Source organism: Nicotiana attenuata, chromosome 2 (assembly GCF_001879085.1).
Source record: "Nicotiana attenuata strain UT chromosome 2, NIATTr2, whole genome shotgun sequence".
Taxonomy (NCBI): Eukaryota; Viridiplantae; Streptophyta; class Magnoliopsida; order Solanales; family Solanaceae; genus Nicotiana; species Nicotiana attenuata.
In genome coordinates, this window is record NC_031990.1 from 60,731,667 (window position 1) to 60,750,318 (window position 18,652).

Here is an 18,652-nt window from a genome sequence, read left to right on the forward strand (position 1 = left end):
ACTTGATTGTGAGAAAATTGAGAGAATAATATAGATAGAATGTAAGAGATTTGAGAGAGAATGATTGATATTTGTGGGAAAAACTAAAGAAGGATGGGAGGTATTTATAGTAAAAAATAGGGCCAAAGTATAATTAGTAAACTTAGGGGTTATATCAAAAGTTGGGGGGTAGGGTAGGGGCCAAATATGACCTCTTTGGACGTTAAAAACGACTATATTTTCAATTGAAGCCATTACCCAACGGCTATAATTCAAATTTGTTTTTAAAAGGACGCGGGACGGGACGGGATAAACGAGACAAAATGGCCATCCCACCCTATCCCGTGTCCCGTTTGACATGGGCCCATCCTGTTTAGAATTAAGTGGGACGGGACGGGACGGGACGGCCCGTCCCGTTGGACAACCTTTGTCAGGATCCTACACAAAAAATTCAAAAAAAGAAAGGAAAAATTCTAAGTGCCTAATTTTCCTCGGGAGCCACACCACTACAACAAATTTGATTATCAATGACGAACTATTTTGTCATTTAAAAGTCATATTTCGTCACAAAAAATCTTTTAAGACAAAAAATAATTCGTCAATTTTTCGTTTCAAAAACACCGTCACCAAAAGTATACAAAGACAATTTGGTGGTTCGTCACTAAATCAAGTTATATTAGGGACGAAAATTTTTTTCGTTCCCAATTGCCTAGTATTTGTGACGAACTTGTTCGTCAGAAAAAGTATAAAATTTTCGTCGTTAATAGCGTGCTTTTGTCACTAAAAAGATTATCAATGCCGACGAAACTACCTTGTCGATAACTATTTAGTTTAATTAGTGACGTTATCAAATGTCTCTAAAGTTATGTATATTTCGTAGTTCAATCGATGTTATTTTGTCATTAAAGACTACCTTTTATGTACAAAAGATATTTCGTCCCTAAATATATAAAATAGTGACATCTTTGCTTTTACAAGAATAATTTACAATTTGTAGTTGAAAACTATTATGTCGTCACTAAAAATAATATTTTTTTTACAAAATTATTTAAAATTAAAATAATCATAAAATACAAATTACTAAAAAGATGATTCTCGGACAAATAATATTTTTGTCACTAAAATTTGATGAATATTTGATGACATTAAAATCCGCAGTGCTACTATTTATAAGTAGTATTTATCTAATTTCCCATTAATTCCAGAATTTATCATTTACTAAATGGAAATAATATAGTAAAAATGGAAGGTAACAACAAAAATTTTCACCGACGATCACATAATTAAGAACTAATACTACATTGAGATAATATTCATTACAAACTCCGTCAACTAAAACACCGAAACAAAATAAAATTTATTCAACAACATGAGGTCGAATCGAAATACAAATAATTTTAGTAACTGCTTCCTCAAACGCTAATGTAACCACTTGTCTGGTAAAGTTGCTCTTGAATAAATTTACACTTTCATGTACCTGTTGAAGAAAAAAACAATTTTAGTACATACTTTTTGATGAACAAGATTTAGCCAAAAAATGACATATCATATTTTAATTAGTGAAGCAAATAATAGAATGACAAATTAGTACTGGTAGAAAGATGCTTACTCGAAGTTAGACAATAAATATTAATTTTTCTTTGACTGCAAATAACCACAAGAATTAAGAAGAAGAGATATAAAATTAAGAGTACTTAATCTCTCAAAAAATAAAGAATAATAGACAAATTTCTTCATACCTCTACAATAGAATTAAATCAATAAGAACCCACAAATACATACACGTAATATATCATCTGGAGAACCCAAATTTTAATTGCCCTACAATTGAAAGAAAAAGAATTCCGTATGAGAGACGCAACAGAAAAAAAATTGAAGTAGAAATAATATTTCTTAACTTAGCTTGAGGATTTGTATCAAAGCAAAGGAGGCGCCAGAAGCGGCTTTGCGTCTTAAAATGCCCATCACGCAGATTTGATCATTTATGCTATTAAATCAATAAAAGATTTCGGAGAAAATTAAGCATTATTGAATAAGAGGATCTATGTGTGCGAAAGAGAAAGAAATAAGATATTAATGGAAGCAATATAGTAGATCTAACTGTTGCAATAATTTGATGGAGAAATGAATGTCACAAAGAATTAAGAGAGAAATGGAGGAGAATTGAGAAATGGGAGGCGGCACTACTCAACTAAAAAGAGGGACTTGAGAACACAAAAAAGAAAAGGAGGGAACATTGCCGCTTCTTTTTTCATACAACTTTGAAATAGAATAAAACCGAAAATACCAAAATACAACTTGCCGCTCTTCAATTGTTGTCAATTTATTTTCACTCTAAATTTTTTATGTTACCAAAATACCATAAGATCAATTTTTAGCTGACAAACAAAAACTACTAATTAAAATTTTATTATGTTTGCCAACAGTTAAATCAAATTATTTCCATTTATAATGACCAGTACTATGGTTGTTGATTAAAAAATATTGTCGATTTTATAATTGTTATAGTAAAAATATAAATTTTTTTAATTGATTTAATTTAAATAAATTAAAGTAATTTTAATTATTTAAAAAAAATATACTTTAAAGTCTTGATTTCATATTTATAATTCATATTTATGCTAGGTTTGGGGCTGCATGTCCAAATCTAGGTAGATAGTGATAGAGTTTTTTTGTGTTATATTTGTAAATATTTTTCCCGGTAATAAAAATTAATTACCAAAAAAAAAGTTAAAAAAAATATAATTATAAAATAAAAGTTAAACAAAACTTTTTGAACATAATAAATGTTGTTTCCATTATCTAGCTCAATAAATAAAGATATCATATACCGCAAAAGTTTTCAGATGTCTTATTTGTGATTAAAAAAAAGACTTATATCAGAATTTGAAAATTAAAAGATTTTTCGGTCTTCTAGAAATTGTGATGACCCAAAAGGTCATCACTTGTTTTAAAAGTTCATTCTGTATTTTGAGACCTTAAAACCTCCTTTTGTCTTACCTCGACTTGCGTGTGCGGTCCGAGCGTATACCCGGAACGCTTTTATGTGAAAATTAAATAAAAATGCTAATTTTGCCTTTAAAATTGAATTTAAGTTGGCTTCGTTCAACATTTTAGGTAAACGGATCCGGACCAGTTATTTAACCGTTCCCGGAGGGTCCGTAGAAAAATATGGGATTTGAGCGTATGCCCGGAATTGAATTCCGAGGTCCCAAGCCCAAGAAATGAATTTTTGAAGAAAATTGTTTAACTGAAATTATAAGAGTTTTTGGGAATTTAAAGATGTTTGAATTTGATGGTATCGGGCCTGTATTTTGGTTTCGGATCCCGGTACAGGTCTAATATGGTATTTAAGTTGTGCCTGTAAAATTTGGTTAAAAACGGACTTCATATGACGTGAATCGGACCCTCGGTTATGAAAATTTGAACTTAAGAGTTCTTGAAATTTTTCTTAGATTTCGATGCTAAGTTCTTTATTAAAAATGTAATTTTGGCGATTTGATCGCACGAGTAAGTCCGTAGGATGTTTTTAATAAGATATAAAAAGAACATATTAATTAGAAATACAATTTGATGCAATATTATATTGCAGGCATATATTTTAAATTGATATATAATGTGCAATTTTCTAGAATAAAAATTGTGTTCCTTCTAATCAAACAAACAACAATCATGTTGCAAGTTTAGTAAGACAAAATAAAAGAAAGGTACATTAATTTGAAACTTAAGGCAAATTCACGGCATAAATTGTTTACTAAGAATCAATTTGAATGATCCATGTCCTACTTGAAATTAAATATACATGATACATCCCAACAAGAAATTGAATTGTGCTAGAACGAAAAATACTTCTAAAATTTCTAACATAAGTAAAAATGGAGTTCTAATTTCTCGAACTTGATAATTGTCAAAGATGATTATTTTAATTTCAATTTCAAGTAGTCTTAAAGTAATTATATGTATGTTGCATGAACAAACCTTTAGAATTATAGTTATCTACAAAGTACGATCTTTTAGTTTTTACTAAAAAATAATTTCGTAGCTAATAATCTCACAATTCAACTACAAAAGTCGTAGCAAATTAAAAATGGTATATTTTGTGACAAAATTTTTTTGTGACTAAATTGTATGTTCAATAGAGACAGTTAAATAATTGTCACTAATTATTTGCAGTATCAGCGACAAAAATTAAGGTCAAAAATAAATATAAAATTTTGTGGCTAAAGTTTACCTTGTTTAGCTACAAATTCTAATTCGTCACTATTGTAATAACATATCTTTTGTGACGAAACTTTTTCGTATCCAAAATTTAATTATTTTTAAGACAAATAATGCTTCGTCCCTAATTGGGTACATTATTAGTGACAAAATAATGTGTCACTGATAATTTTAAATTCGTGGCTAATATTATTTAATAATTGGCGCCAACTTAATTTTTGGTGGGAAAATTTAGTGGACAAAACTTTGCTACAAAATATTGTGTTTCGTCACTAAAAGTATGTGGCTTATGTATTAAAAGACGAAATGTAATTTTTGTCACGAAAAGTAAACTATTAGTGACGAATTTTATGTCATAGCTAATAATTTCGTAGCAAAATATCAGTTTTGTTGTAGTGCACCTTCGCCATCGGAATCCCCTCCGCTCTCGGATCCACTCATGCTACCGGGATCATCATCATCGGAAGAGAGCAACACTTTGGCTTCGAGCTCAAGTTCTTTCGCGTTGTTGATTTCGACAACAAGGTTAAAGCCACGAGCATGAATCTCCTCAAGAGTCTCTCTTCGAGGCTGGTACTTGGCATGCTCGATAGCCCAATATGCTCGAGTCTGAGTGGTATCAGCAACTTCCTTTTCTCGGGCTTGAGCAACTTCAGCATCAGCTAGATAGACGACCAAGATCGCCTCCGCGTCAGCCTTTACTTCTTCTGCCTCAGATGTAGCCTTTGCAAGTTCGGCGACTAACCGAGCCTCGAGCTCCTCAATTTTCTTTGCTCGGGCAAAGCTTTCCTCCTTCATGCTTTAGAGCTAACGTTCGGCCGTTGACAGTTGGCTCGATTAGCATCTTTCTCCGAGGCAAGGTGGTCCATGTTTTGTTTCCATCCCAAAGTCTCCGCCCTTATCATGTTGGCCTCCTCACAGAGCTGTTCGATCTTTTCGACCTTCTGCCGAACCTGCCAGATCGAAGTATTAATCGTCGTTCCCGAATTGATATATCAAGCTTCTAAAAGTTTTTATTACCTGCTCAATCAGGTCGGTCTGCTCTTTATGAGTTGTGGCCAATTTAGCTCGGAGGTCCTTTATCTTCTCTTCCTTTTACCCACTGAGAAGTTTGAGGGCATTTCTCTCCTCCGTGAGCTTTTGAAGATCGGCCTCGCATCGGCTCAGCTCTGCCCGGGACCATTAAACGCATCCCGATGTCAAGGCCTATGTAGAAAGAAAAGAAATTAGTCAAGAAGAAATAAATACAAGTGTGATATCGATGAGGGGAGCTGAAACTTACCCGGCTCAGAAGTCGTTGAGCCTCATCAAAGAGTATCAATGCCTCACTCAGGTCGGTAGCATCTTCGACTCCCGCAAAGCAACCACGGAAAAGATCCTCCCTTTCGTGGGCTCTTTCCACATCGGGGGTCCTCATGGCCTGGGCTTCCTGAATTTTCCCCTTAGAAAATGTAGGGAGGGGCGGAAAATCGCCAATATCTATTGCCCCAAGAAAGTCACATGGGGCGTTCTCTTCACTTTGAAGGGCCTCGGAGCAAGCCCCTTTAGGCACACCCATCGATTTCTCATTTCAGCATGAAGCATCTTCAGCCTATGACGACTTGGGGACTTTGCTTGGGCCTTCCTCGAGGCCTCATCGGTTTGAGGTTGAATCTCTTCGACCCCCACCGGCTCAGCAGCCTTTGTGGCCTCGGGTCTCCTCTTTGTTCGGGCCACCAACTCGAAGTCAGCATCTTTATTTTTCTCTTCTTCATCTCGTAGTCGCTGAACTACATCTGCAGGCAGGATGGTGGTGTCTTTCTTCGACTTACGAGCCTTACCCTTTTTGGGCTTTGGAGTCTCGGAGGTCGAGACCCTCTTTCTCTTTTTATCCTTCGCCGGCTTCGGGGCCGGGGGCGAAACCTTCTCCTCCCCAGATGGTGGCTTCATGACAGCATCTTTTCCGAGGCCTATATGAAAGGAAATCAATTGAGTATGAAAAGAAAGGTTTTAGCAAAAATCATCGAGTATGTGAAAAAGGGCTTACCATGATTTTTGGCCTCCCATCGGCCCTTTGCCAAATCGCGCCATGAGCGCTCAACGTACGAGGAGGTCGAAGCCAGTTTCCGAACCCAGCTCTCGAGGTTAGGAATTGCACCAGGCAGCCAAGCGACCACTACATCATAGAAAGGAATGTCGATAAGGAGAAGCAAAGAAAACAAAACAATAAATGGAAGCTGAAGGTCGGATTGTACTTACGCTTCATATTCCATTCCTCGGGAAATGGCATCTTCTTGGACGGGATTAGGTCGGGAGTCTTCACTCAAACGAACCTTCCCATCCGCCCTCGATCCTTGACCTCATCTATACTTGAGAATAGCACCTTGGTGGCCCGACGTTGGAGTTTTATTAACCCGCCTCGAAAGAGATGAGGGCTGTACAATCTAATGAGGTGGTCGAGGGCGAAAGGCATCCCTTCGGCTTTGTTCGCGAAAAACCAGAGCAGAATGACAATCCGCCAAAAAGAAGGGTGGATCTGACCGAGGGTTATTTGATATTGGCGGCAAAAGTCGATAATGACGGGATCGACAGGGCCTAGCGTGAAAGGGTAAGTGTAAACACTTAGAAACCCTTCCACATGGGTAGTGATGTCTTCTTCGGGGGCCGGAATCACCACCTCCTTGTTTTCTCAATGGCTGTCTTTCTTTACCTGCTCAAGGTCACTCTTAGTTATCGAGCATATATATCTCGGCATAGGCTCTCACCGCCAGGGACCGACGACGTCTTCTCGACTTTGAAGTCGCAATCAAGGACACACCCCTTCTCGGGGACGCACTCCTCAGGGCGCGGCTCCACCGGTGTTTTGTTGCAGGCTGACTGCGGTGAAGAGGCATTTTCCTTTTGAGGAACAGTTTTTGACGTTTTCATTATTTTTGTGTATGTTTAGAGGAAGAAGATGAGGATAAGGCTTGGTGTTTTGAGGGAAGGTTGATAACGAAACCTAGAAATTGTGCAGAGCAGAAAAGCTTAAGAGATGTAAAGAGTTGTGAAGCTTAGAGTAGAGATCAAGAGTAAAGTTTGGGCAAAGAGAAGGAAAGCACATTTATAGGATGAAGGTGACAGTTCAGAATCAATAATGACCGACCGCAACTGACAGTCTTTTAATGCCTCGATATGAACCGACAGGACGTTTCAGTTACTTCCGCCGCTTGCGTCACGAGGATGACTTCATGACCAGTCAAGGTATAAAATCGATTGCTCAGTTTGTTTCTTCTCATTACACTCCAAGAAACGAGGGGACTATCTCTATACGGCAAAAACCGGCCTACCCGATTTTACTATTCGAGGCCAGGGAATTGCATCGAGGGCTAGCCTCACAGTGCATCAGACCAGAGCACGAAGGCAAGATATCTGGTTCGGGGATCGAGGTGCCTGTCGGGGTCGAAGCCAGTAACGATCGAGACCAAATATGGTAGACTTCGAGCGAAGCGCAATAACGAAAAAGCGGATATTCGTAACCGGTCAAAGATGGCGGCGAAAATCTCGGAACAGATTAAATCAAAAGCGGTTAATTAGCTAATCACGGGATTTACTTCCGTAATTAAAATTGTACCATAGATATGATTCTTCTACTATATAAAGAGGGTCCTAATCATTTTGTAACCACCTTACATTCACGCATCTCAAAGCAATACAATACTTTCTAGCTTATATTATTCTTGTTCATCAGATTGTTATACTTTAACTGTTCTTGCATCGATTAGTTCGAGGGTATTCAACTCGAGGGCTGAACACCGTTCAAACACTGGTTTGCCTTATTTTATTGTTAATTTCTATTACTGATCTTTACATTTACCGATTGGTATTAGGTGAAATCACGTGTCCTTAAAACTATATTATAACTTTAATTGTTATCCAATTCTAAGGTAAACAACGTGCGATAATCATAATGATTAAAGAGTGTTACAAGGAAAAAATATAAATCTAAAACCATATGGAGGAAAATTGTCTCAAAAAAACTTGCAGTCATTTAGAATCCATACGAGTTAAGGAAGAATCTGACTCAATATAAACAATCGTCATATAAGCAATCCCAATTAGTTGAGATGGAGAATTTAGTCGTTATTTGCACACTTACATTAGAACCATGTTTGGCTATTAGGATCCGTTAGTAATTAGCTAGATATTACATGTCAGTGCAAGAATAATGTGAGAGTAATGGAACTTATAGTTTTATGGAACCTTTAACTTATACCCCATCCGTTTCAATTTAGATGAGCTAGTTTGACTCGGTACGGAGTTTAAGAAAAAAAAAAGAATTTTTGAAACTTGTGGTCTTAAAAACTTAAGGGGTAAAAGCTTTGTGGGGCCATGATATTTGCATAGTTATAAAAGCTTATCATTAAGATAAGATGGTTTAAATGAGAGTTTAGAGTTCACTTATTTTTAAATTTAAAAATATGTTATTTATTTTGGAACAAACCAAAAAGAATATTGAGTACGCCACTAAAAGGATTCAGATAAAACGAAATGGTTGTTGAAGATTCATATAACTAATGTTGATGTTTTTCTTCTTGTAGTATTACTCGAGTTAAAACTTACTACTACTCTGTTGTTTACAGCACTTGTATAGTGGTAAATCAACGGTTAGGAGCACCTGACTGGTTGATTGCTTGGGGGATAAATATCACTCCACTGTTTCTGGGGGCACGATTTTGAGTTCGTATCAAAGACGACTTTACAGAAAGTTAATACAGTAAACCATGTCGCTTGCAATTACGCTCCAATCGCAACTTCCATCCATTTTCAGGACTTCACCCTGCATTAGAGCCTCGGCAGCTGAGTCACGTTCGACGGATGTTTCTCTAGCGCTCCCCACATCTCCTTTGGGTCGTGCTCTTCGGTTCTCGAACATTCCCACTGGCTCAATTGCTACCGGAAACCGGGCCGGACGATTAAGATCCATTCGTTGTCTATCTGGTAAACGGATTCTTAATTTCTTATAATCATATAACTTATTAGGGTTTTAACTCTGTGTGCTTAATCCTGCTTATTTCTCAGCAAAATCTAATTTGGAGATGGAAAAGAAATTGAATTTGGAGAAATTTCGATTCTGTGTTCATTTCTTCTAAAGCAATGTAATTAGTCTGTGCAGTTGAGTGAATTTGTGTATAAGATTCTAATAGCCGTTTAATGATGTAATCCTTATGATTCATGCAATAAAAGTAAATAGCTTGGTGAAAAAGTGGTTTATTTTTATAACCATCCATAGATCGAGATCCCAGAGTATAAATACTTGGCCAAATCGATTTAAGCTCTTACCAGTCAAGCGAGGTGTGGAGCTTAGTCTCAGAGGTGGAGAGAAAGATTAAAGTTTTGTGCATTAAATACCAATAAGGTTGTTAGTATCCTCTTTGTTCTAAAACCGCACTTAGTACGGAAGACTTTGATTGCTAGCAGCAATTCGTAAAGCAAGATTCAGATGAAAAAAGATCTTATTCTAGGATATTGTACGTCCTCTTTATTGGCATGCTTTTTAGGTTATTTAGAAGCGTTGCGATCTTAAGGATGGTCTTGTTGAAAAAGAAGCCTTTGGTGAATGACATCCTATTAATCAGGCTTTGGTGGAATAGATGCTTGCTTGATGGTTTTTGGTAAAGCACAGATAAAACTTACAATTTTTCGACTTATGCCTGCAAATAAGTGTCATAGAGAAACCTGTTATCTTCGACCTTTTGGCTGCTCCAGTTGTTTCTCGTAAACTTCTGATACACAAGGAGTCTTTTGCTCATTTAGCCTTTGTCTATAATTTTATGTTTCTTATTTCTCTCTTATTATGCTTGGAATTTGTCTATTTGTTCTCGGTGTTCTTCAATTTGTCAGCTTCAAAGAAATAAGAAATGCTGACATGTGTTTGGATGCACCTTCATGCTCCTGTAGCTCTGAATCCTAATTTGAAGGATACGCTGGATAAGGTTGTCACATCACAAAAAATTGTGCTGTTCATGAAGGGTACCAAGGACTTTCCACAATGCGGATTCTCAAATACAGTGGTTCAGATATTAAAATCGCTAAATGCACCCTTTGAGACAATAAATATCCTTGAAAATGAAGCACTTCGTCAAGGATTAAAGGAGTATTCTAGTTGGCCAACCTTTCCACAACTCTACATTGATGGGGAGTTCTTTGGTGGCTGTGACATCACTGTAGGTAGGTATACCAATTGATACTTTGATATGCATAGAAAAAGATTTTTTGTTAACATACGCGCTCCCCGACCATTCTACCATGTTCAAGGTCCTTGCACCAGCACAGGTCCCATGAAACTTTGCCTATCAAGCTTTGGCAAATGGAAAGAAATTAGAGTCTTTTTTGTGTTCGCCGGGATTCGGACCCTGGTCTGTCAAGAAGGAATATTTGTGTTTCCTTTTAGGTTATATTAACAAGTTTGTAGGTTTAGTGAATAGTTCTTACTTTCCTGGTTGTTTGCTATTTTGATGAATTACCGTGAAGTTGGAATTTTGTTCACAATATGGTGAATTATCAACTCTTGAAATTTGGGATTGAGCACTTTATTGCTGTGAAGATCAAATGTAACTACCATAAAATAGTGGAGAGAATGCAAGAATTCTAGATAGTCAATTCTACCTCCTATACCAAATAGTTCACCTTGCTGATCATGCATTCTCTTCCCAACGCTCAACTGCTAAGCTAGTCTTTTTTCCAGTCATTCACATCCTTTTAAGTCTTTAACTGGTGTTTCTTTTCAACTCCTTTTAAAATGTGGTTTAATATGGGTAAGGATATCGTTGCTACCTCTTGAGTCTTGCATCTATATTATTAACCCTGTCATACCTTTATCAAATTGCCCTCTTGTTGTAAAGTCCCTCAATTTGAGGTACCAAACGTGCAATCTGTCTAAACTAACTTTAAATGTGAACAAAATAAAGGGGTTTTATCCCAAAAGTTCCCAATTTTTTTTAACTGCCTTTCTGAATGGGAAGCTTTTCCATATGGATGTGCACTCAAGAACTTTCTAGACATAACCCAAGGTGTTGCAGACATCTAAAGAAAACATATTTTCAATATCTTTGGCTACCTCATAGTGTAGAAAAAGGTATCCACTGATTCCTATATTGCTGTTATTTTATTATGACTCTTCTTTTTTTTTTTTTGATAAAACTAACATTTTATTTCATCAAAAACTGTCATTACACATCCAGATTAATGCTGACCATTAATCTCCTATGTCTATTTACATGTACTTTCGACTAACACTATGTCATATATACTATTCTAAGGAAAATTGTTTAAGCTCTCCAATTTCTTTTGCCATTTTGCTTTTTTCCTCCCGTGAATGTGTATGTGTATAGCCATTTCCTTGCATACTTCATCTATATTGTATCTGCCTTTGTTGAATCTAATCGAATTCCTTTCGCGCCAAATGCAATAGACAACCATCGCAAAATGTTGCTGTAGTTACTTCTGCTTTCTAGTTTTTGCTTCTTGACTGATTGCTGATCCACAGTATCTCATTCTGCCAGCTTCCTATCTGCCTTGTGAATCCAAGCCATCTCAACATTCTGTCCCATAAGCTATTTGTTTTTGGACAACCAAAATACAAGTGATCAAAATCTTCCATGCTAGCTGAACAGAACACACAGTCTAGTGGAACTTGTATTCCAAAAGTCATGAGTCTGTCCACTGTTGCTAACCTTTGATGAATAGCCAGCCACAGGTGGAATTTGAATCTAGGATGAACATGTGTGTGTAGATGGAGACTTTTCCACATAACTTTTTGCAATGTAGGCTGCATCTGAACATAAGCTTTGTGGATTTGAAATTTGCCCTGTCTTGTTAGTGTCTCCAATGTGGCTGTAATATGCTGTCCCAGTTTCATCTGCTTCACATCCTCTCTTGCCTCAATAATTTTCCTAATCACCCAAGCTGCTGCTTTGGGTACTTCCATTTCCACAATATCCCTATTCTTTATATAATAAGTATGGGCCCATTTGATCCACATTACATCCTTTTTCATAGCCAATGCCCAAAAGTGCTTCATCAGTGCTGCTTTATTCCATAGTCCCATGTTTATAATATTAAGACCTCCTGCAGCTTTAGGTTGACATAGTCTGTCCCATGCAATCAAAGCTTTCCTTGAGCATTCTGTTGAGCCAGTCCACAGAAAAGTTCTACAGATTGCTTCTATCATTTTCATGATCTTCTTTGGCAATAAGAAAATTTGAGCCCAATATGTTTGTATACCAAACAACACAGACTTGATCAACTGGAGTCTTCCTGAGTATGAAAGCAATCTAGCTGACCAGCATCTTACTCTTTCAGTGATCCTTTCTACCAGTGGCAAACATTGATGGATGTTCAGCTTCCTTGTCGACATTGGCACTCCCAGATACTTAAAGGGTAAGGACCCTTCTGTATATCCAGTATGTTCTAGCAAGTGTTCCTTTATGTGTTGTGCCACTCCAGTAAAATATATTGAGCTTTTTTCTGCATTTGTTTGCAATCCAGAAGCAGCTGAAAATTTATTGAAAGCCTCCTGAATTTTAGTAATTGAGTTAGCATCACCCCTGCAAAACATTAACAAATCGTCAGCAAAACATATGTGAGTTGCTCCCAGCTTCTTGCACTTTGGATGGAACTTGAATTCCTCTTGAGTTTCCCGTTGTTTCATCTCCCTTTCTAGATATTCCATGGCAATCACAAAAAGGTAATGGGATATTGGATCTCCTTGTCTTATTCCTCTCTTAGCTGGGAAAGGTTTGGTCAATCCTCCAATTAGTACCAAGGAATAGGACACTGTTGTCACACATTCCATTATCCATAGAATGAATTTCTGGGGGAAGTCAAGGTCAGCAAGCATGTATTTGAGGAACTGCCAGTCTAAGGAATCATAGGCTTTCCTTAGGTCCACTTTGAGCACACATCTAGGAGACAAACCTTTCCTATTATAGCCATTGAAGAGTTCATGACTAAATAGGATATTATCAATAATACTTCTCCCTTCAATAAAAGCAGACTGTGCTTTCCCTATTTATGGATTCAATCACCCTTTTAATTCTTTTAGTCAGAATCTTTGCTACAATTTTGTACACAGTAGTGCAGCAAGCAATGTGTCTGTAGTCTTTCACTGTTGTAGGAGCTGGCACTTTTGGGATCAAGGTTATAGCAGTACAGTTCCATGCTGGTTACTTGCCTGTTTGGAAGAAGAATTTCACATCATCATATATATCCTGTCTGATTTCCTGCCAATGTTTTGTAAAGAATTCTATTGGGAAGCCATCAACTCCAGGGGCTTTATCATTTGGCATGTCTTTCATTGCTTCGTCAATTTCTGGATATGTGATTTCCTGAATTAGATCATGCTGTTGTTGCAATGAGAGGCAGTTTCCATCTTTGATGACTTTAGTATTTGGGCATGGCTTTAGACCAGTCTCTTTCCCCATAAGTTGTTTGAAGAAGCATATGAATTCCTCCTCTACAGCTTTAGGGTCAGTGATTTTAGCTCCCATTTCATTGTATACAGAAGTAATGGTATTATTGTTGGCTCTGATCTTCAGCTGTGCATAGAAGTATTTGGAATTTGAGTCCCCATGGTTAATCCAATTTACTCAAGCCTTCTGTCGTAAGATTCTTTCCTCTATAGTACTCCACTTTTCTAGATCCTGGAGAGTTTGCTTTTCCTGATCTATCCAAACCTGATTAAAGGGATCCAATATCTGGTTTGCCTGTGTACATTCCAGCTTCTGTCTGATTTGGGTCAATCTCTTAGTATATCTTGCCATCTCCTTGTTCAAGCTTCTAGTCTCTCCTTTCAGTTTTTGTAACTTCAGCCATATACCAGCCATAGGATCATTCCCCATCTTCTGCTTCCAAATCCTTTCTACAACAGGTTTAAAATCCTTATACTCCATAGTTACCATATACAGTTTGAATGGTTTGGGGTGCAAACTCCTTCTTTCCCATATTTGGATCACTAAAGGTGAGTGATCAGATACCCCAGGCTCCAAACAATCAACTTCCACATGCCCATACACTTTAGTCCATTCAAAATTCCCAAATGCCCAATCTATCTTACTGTACACTCTATCATCTGTACTTTGCTTGTTACACCAAGTAAAGAAACAACCCTTTGTTCTCAGTGGGGTCATTTGCATATTGTCCATACACTCCTTAAATTCCTGTACTTCATTCATTGTGACTGGTTGCCCGAACCTATCATCAGTGGTTAGGACATTGTTGAAGTCACCACTTATGAGCCAAGGCATTTGTACTTGTCCCCCTAACTGCTGTACATCATTCCATAGTCTATCCCTCTCATGCTGTTTGTTCCTGGCATACACTACAGTAAGCAAAATCCTATATCCAGTCACAGTGTCCATCACTAGGCAGTGGATGAATTGTTCATGAACTTGGATTATGTTTACTGTTAAATTTGTTCTCCAAACTAGCCATATTCTTCCATTCTCAGCTTCAGTGTAGTTATGGCAGTAACCCCAGTCCTTTGTTACCTTATACAGAATATTTTTTGCCTTTTTTTCTTTTACTCTAATTTCTAGACATCCAAGGATATCAATCTTATTCTTTTGCAGAAAGATTCTCAGTTCCTTCTGCTTATGGGGCTTGTTCAGCCCCCTTATGTTCCAAGTACAGATTATCATGGTGGTTTATGTATAGGATCAGAGTTGCTCACCCCTCCTTGTACACTACATTCTTCCAAAATTGTAAATCTGTTGGAAGTACTAGCTTCATCATTTCTCACCTGTTTTTCTGCTATAGTCTGCCTTTCAGTTTTGTCCTTTCTTTGTATTCATCATACTTTTTTGTGGCTCATCTTCTGAACTCTGCCTATCTTTGGTAGCTGGAGGATATGTTTTATTTTCCTCTCCTTGTTCCTCCTCCTGTCCCTGCTGTGGTTTAGGCTTCCATTCCTGAATGACTTTCCTTCCCCTGCCCCTATTTCTTCTTTTTGGAACCTTGAACTCTGCATCCTCCTTCTGTTTAGTTGAGTTCCAGCATTCAAAACTGTCATGACCAAAGTGTAAGCAATCATTGCAGAACTTTGGCCTCCATTCATACACTATCTCCTGTTGTCTGGTTTCAGTGGGGGTAACTATCTCAATCTCCTCCATTAATGGCTTTGTAATATCAACTTTCACCAGCACCCGAGCATAGGAGATTTTGTTCAATTCAACTGTGAACTTATCTGTATACAATGGTACCAACTGCACTTGCCACCTTGCTTAGTGCATCAGCAATCCAGTATCCAGCTGATAAACTAGGTAAGTGAATCCACAAGGGGATAGTAGTAATGCATTTGGGATCAAAGTGAAAATCTCTCTCCCAGTTCTGTAAGATAAACAGTTTATTATGGTATGAATAGGGACCAGCTTGCATAACTGCATCTCTATCCTCCATCGTTGTGAATTGAAACACATAATATCCATCTTGATGATACAAGATCTGAGGTTTAGTAACAAAATCCCAGACTGATTCAACATAACTCTCCATAGATTTCTCATATGGAGTGTCCCCAAGTACATATCCAATTAAAGCAGTTGCCCAATGTTCCTGTAGCTCATTTACATCGTTTTCCTCAATTTGAATGACAATCTTACCATCTCTATGGCTTGGCTGAATGTACTCCAGCTTCATTCCCATCTGGGAGTTCCGATTTTGCTTCCTCAACTCCTTTGCCATCTCTGTCTTATCTGTTAGATCTAGATCTGGGGATGGCTGTGAAGATCCCGCGTCAGAGAATTGAAGTCGTTTTGGACTGGTTGGCAGTTGTTCCTTAGATTTCTGAGCTTCCTTTGCAGTCACAGCAATTTTACTGTTCCATTGCATACTATTTCCTTCTTCGTCCTCACTTAGCTCCTTTTCTTCTAGAATTGGTTGGAATTTAGGTGGTAGAAAGCTTCCAAACGTTAATGGAGTGAAATTTTGCATTGTTGAGTTCACCGGAGTTGTGCCCTCAGTCGCCGGCGTTACTGGTTTGCGTCTCCTTGCCATCGTTGGTGCACGTTAGCCTCCCTTGGCTAATCATGCGCCCGTGGAGCTTTCCGGTGATTTTGAATCATTTGCTAATTTTATTGTTATTATTATTATTATTATTATTATTATTATTATTATTATGATGATGATGGTGACTCTATTGATGGTACTAATATATCGTCTCTTTCTTCTTGAGCGGAGGGTCTCCTGGAAATAGCCTCTCTGCCCTCGGGGTAGGGGTAAGGTCTGCGTACCCTCCCCAGACCCCACTAGTGGGATTACACTGGGCCGTTGTTGTTGTATAGTGTAGAAAAAGGTATCCACTGATTTTGCTCAGGGAATGTACATGCAGTTGCTGTTGCTCCACATATTCTCCCTTTTCGTTAGATAATCTTGAGTTAGGACAACTTCCATCCTACTGTCCACCTAAAGAAGGCTACCTTTATGACAGACTCTGTCTTCCAGATGAATTTCCATGGATATTGAACATCTTCCATCCTGCCTCTACAGTCTACACCAATTAAATGTAAAAGGATTTCACCGGGAAGACCACTTTTTCCTTCTGTCGAGGTCAGTGCGTTTAGTTCCAAGGTTCTGACTTAGATCAGTTCATCAAGTTCCAAGATTATTACTTAGAAAAGCTGCAACCTGAACGTGAGTTGTTTAAAAATTTAGATCCTTAGTCACTGCAACCTCTGAGGAATCTCATACGCGAGGTAGCAGTTCTGATTTATAAGAGCGACGTCTTGAGCAATCATAGAATTTGGATGTGAGGCAAGTCTAAATGAATCAGGGAATTCTTCATGTGGTAAATAAGATTGATTAGTATTGTCGTAACACTGATGGTTAGTTTTCCCATTATGCAATTGATCACTCCTGGAGTTCCCCTTCTTTCTCTAGCACCATCAATATATATTATTTTAATCGAACCGTCTCTTGCATGTGCATTTACCATTCTATTAAATACACATGTATTATTATCTCCTTTTTTCATCACTTCCTCGTATTTTTTGCCAGCATCACACCTTCTGTACTACTAGTGATTTTTCCGACTTGACCTTGAATTCCTTCTTTTGAGCCCCTCCTCCTTCAATAGTATCCAGAACTTGTAAGCAAGGTTGCTATGTTGATCTCTATTCTACTGAACACCTCCCTGTTCCATCTTTTCAATCACCCTCCAATATTAATATTTGTTGGCTGTCGAAGCGTGCAACCGCGGTCAACTTCTTTCCACTTCGACTATCTTGACTATTTAGACCACTTGCTTATTATTCATAACCAGCGTCTAGGTATTATACTCTTAGTTTTTTGGAATTTACTTCAGCTTTCATCTCTTCATCACGAAGACAAAATTTTGAGCACTCAATGCTGCTGCCTTCATCATGGTTTGCTTCAAGTTTTGATTCATACTGATTGGAGTTTAACAAGTTGCATTTTTGGTTATTACAGAGGCATACAAGAGCGGAGAGTTGCAAGAATTGCTAGAAAGGACGTTGTGCTCCTGATGGATTCAGATGTGATAAACCCATTCTTGAATAGTTATGGACTATCAGGTGTATGTTATTCTTACTGCAGATGATAAGAATATACTCTATGTTTGTTTCCTTGTCAAGGACTGGACTTTATGACATGAATACATTCTGGAAAATACGGTTTTCAATTGCATCCATTAAGTATATCATTGCAGAGTGCTTGAAATGCAAACTTATATAATTTATTTTTTTCAACGCAATTGACACGAACAAATATTGCATGACAATATGCATTTTACAATGAGTAGAAAGCTTGTTCAATGATTGATATACGCTAAAATATGTGTTATTGACACTAATACAAAACGAATTCCTTCTACCTATTTATAAAAACTTGAGTCCTTTTTCCTATATTTAAAGACTCAAAGGTCTTTTGTATTCTAAAGCCGTTGACTGTTATTGGTAATGTTTTAGGTATGCTAACAATGAACAAATACAACTACGCGTCCCAAACAAAGTTGGAGTCCATGAACAACTTTGTTAGAATGGAAAAGAGAGATGTAGGGCATTAGTAGTGGGTTACAACTTTGTTACTAGAAAGGACACCTGATATCGAATTAAGCGATGAGCACAATTTTTGTGAATTTATACACATGCATATTCAAGATATCGCAGTTCACTAAAGTTGTATCTTCTCGGTTGAGAGAACATTCTACAACTAATATTTTCCTCACACCAAAAGGAACCCCAGAAACTAATTCATTATTATTGGTGATGGACTCTGGTCGTGCGCACTCGAATTCTCGAACATGAGGTTCTAGGAGCTCCCTTGCTTTTATTTCCAAGCCGCTGGAGAGCATATTTGAAAATCAATTTCATGTACATGTCTCATTTGTTGACACCTTAAAAATGAACTGATCCCACATATATACTAGACTTCTCCAAGAACAACATATCCACTGTAATCACACATAGTGGGATAGACTTTACCC

General features: G+C 37.6%; 1 protein-coding gene and 1 long non-coding RNA gene across 4 annotated transcripts; one reads left to right on the forward strand and one right to left on the reverse strand.

The window, feature by feature from the left end:
* LOC109223000 lies at positions 1,230–2,255 on the reverse strand. 3 transcript variants are annotated; one of them, XR_002067495.1, is made up of 2 exons: positions 1,719–2,255; positions 1,230–1,623 (listed from the first exon to the last, which is right to left on the reverse strand). It is a non-coding gene; the product is annotated as an uncharacterized LOC109223000 (long non-coding RNA). The 3 variants fall into 3 exon arrangements; XR_002067493.1 differs by having other exon boundaries at positions 1,230–1,456; positions 1,589–2,255; XR_002067494.1 differs by having other exon boundaries at positions 1,230–1,456; positions 1,719–2,250.
* Positions 8,755–17,884, forward strand: LOC109211234 (uncharacterized monothiol glutaredoxin ycf64-like). The gene is made up of 3 exons (XM_019374744.1): positions 8,755–9,156; positions 10,117–10,386; positions 17,638–17,884. The coding sequence occupies exons 1-3, from the start codon at positions 8,940–8,942 to the stop codon at positions 17,691–17,693; spliced, it is 543 nt and encodes a 180-aa protein (XP_019230289.1). The 5' UTR covers positions 8,755–8,939; the 3' UTR covers positions 17,694–17,884.

What these genes read in the sequence shown, in the direction of transcription:
- LOC109211234 (XM_019374744.1), top strand. Translation starts at nt 8,940, where the DNA reads ATGTCGCTTGCAATTACGCTCCAATCGCAACTTCCATCCATTTTCAGG. An exon ending in ATCCATTCGTTGTCTATCTG is followed by an intron (nt 9,157 to 10,116) that starts GTAAACGGATTC and finishes ATGCTCCTGTAG; the next exon opens with CTCTGAATCCTAATTTGAAG. An exon ending in TGGCTGTGACATCACTGTAG is followed by an intron (nt 10,387 to 17,637) that starts GTAGGTATACCA and finishes TGGTTATTACAG; the next exon opens with AGGCATACAAGAGCGGAGAG.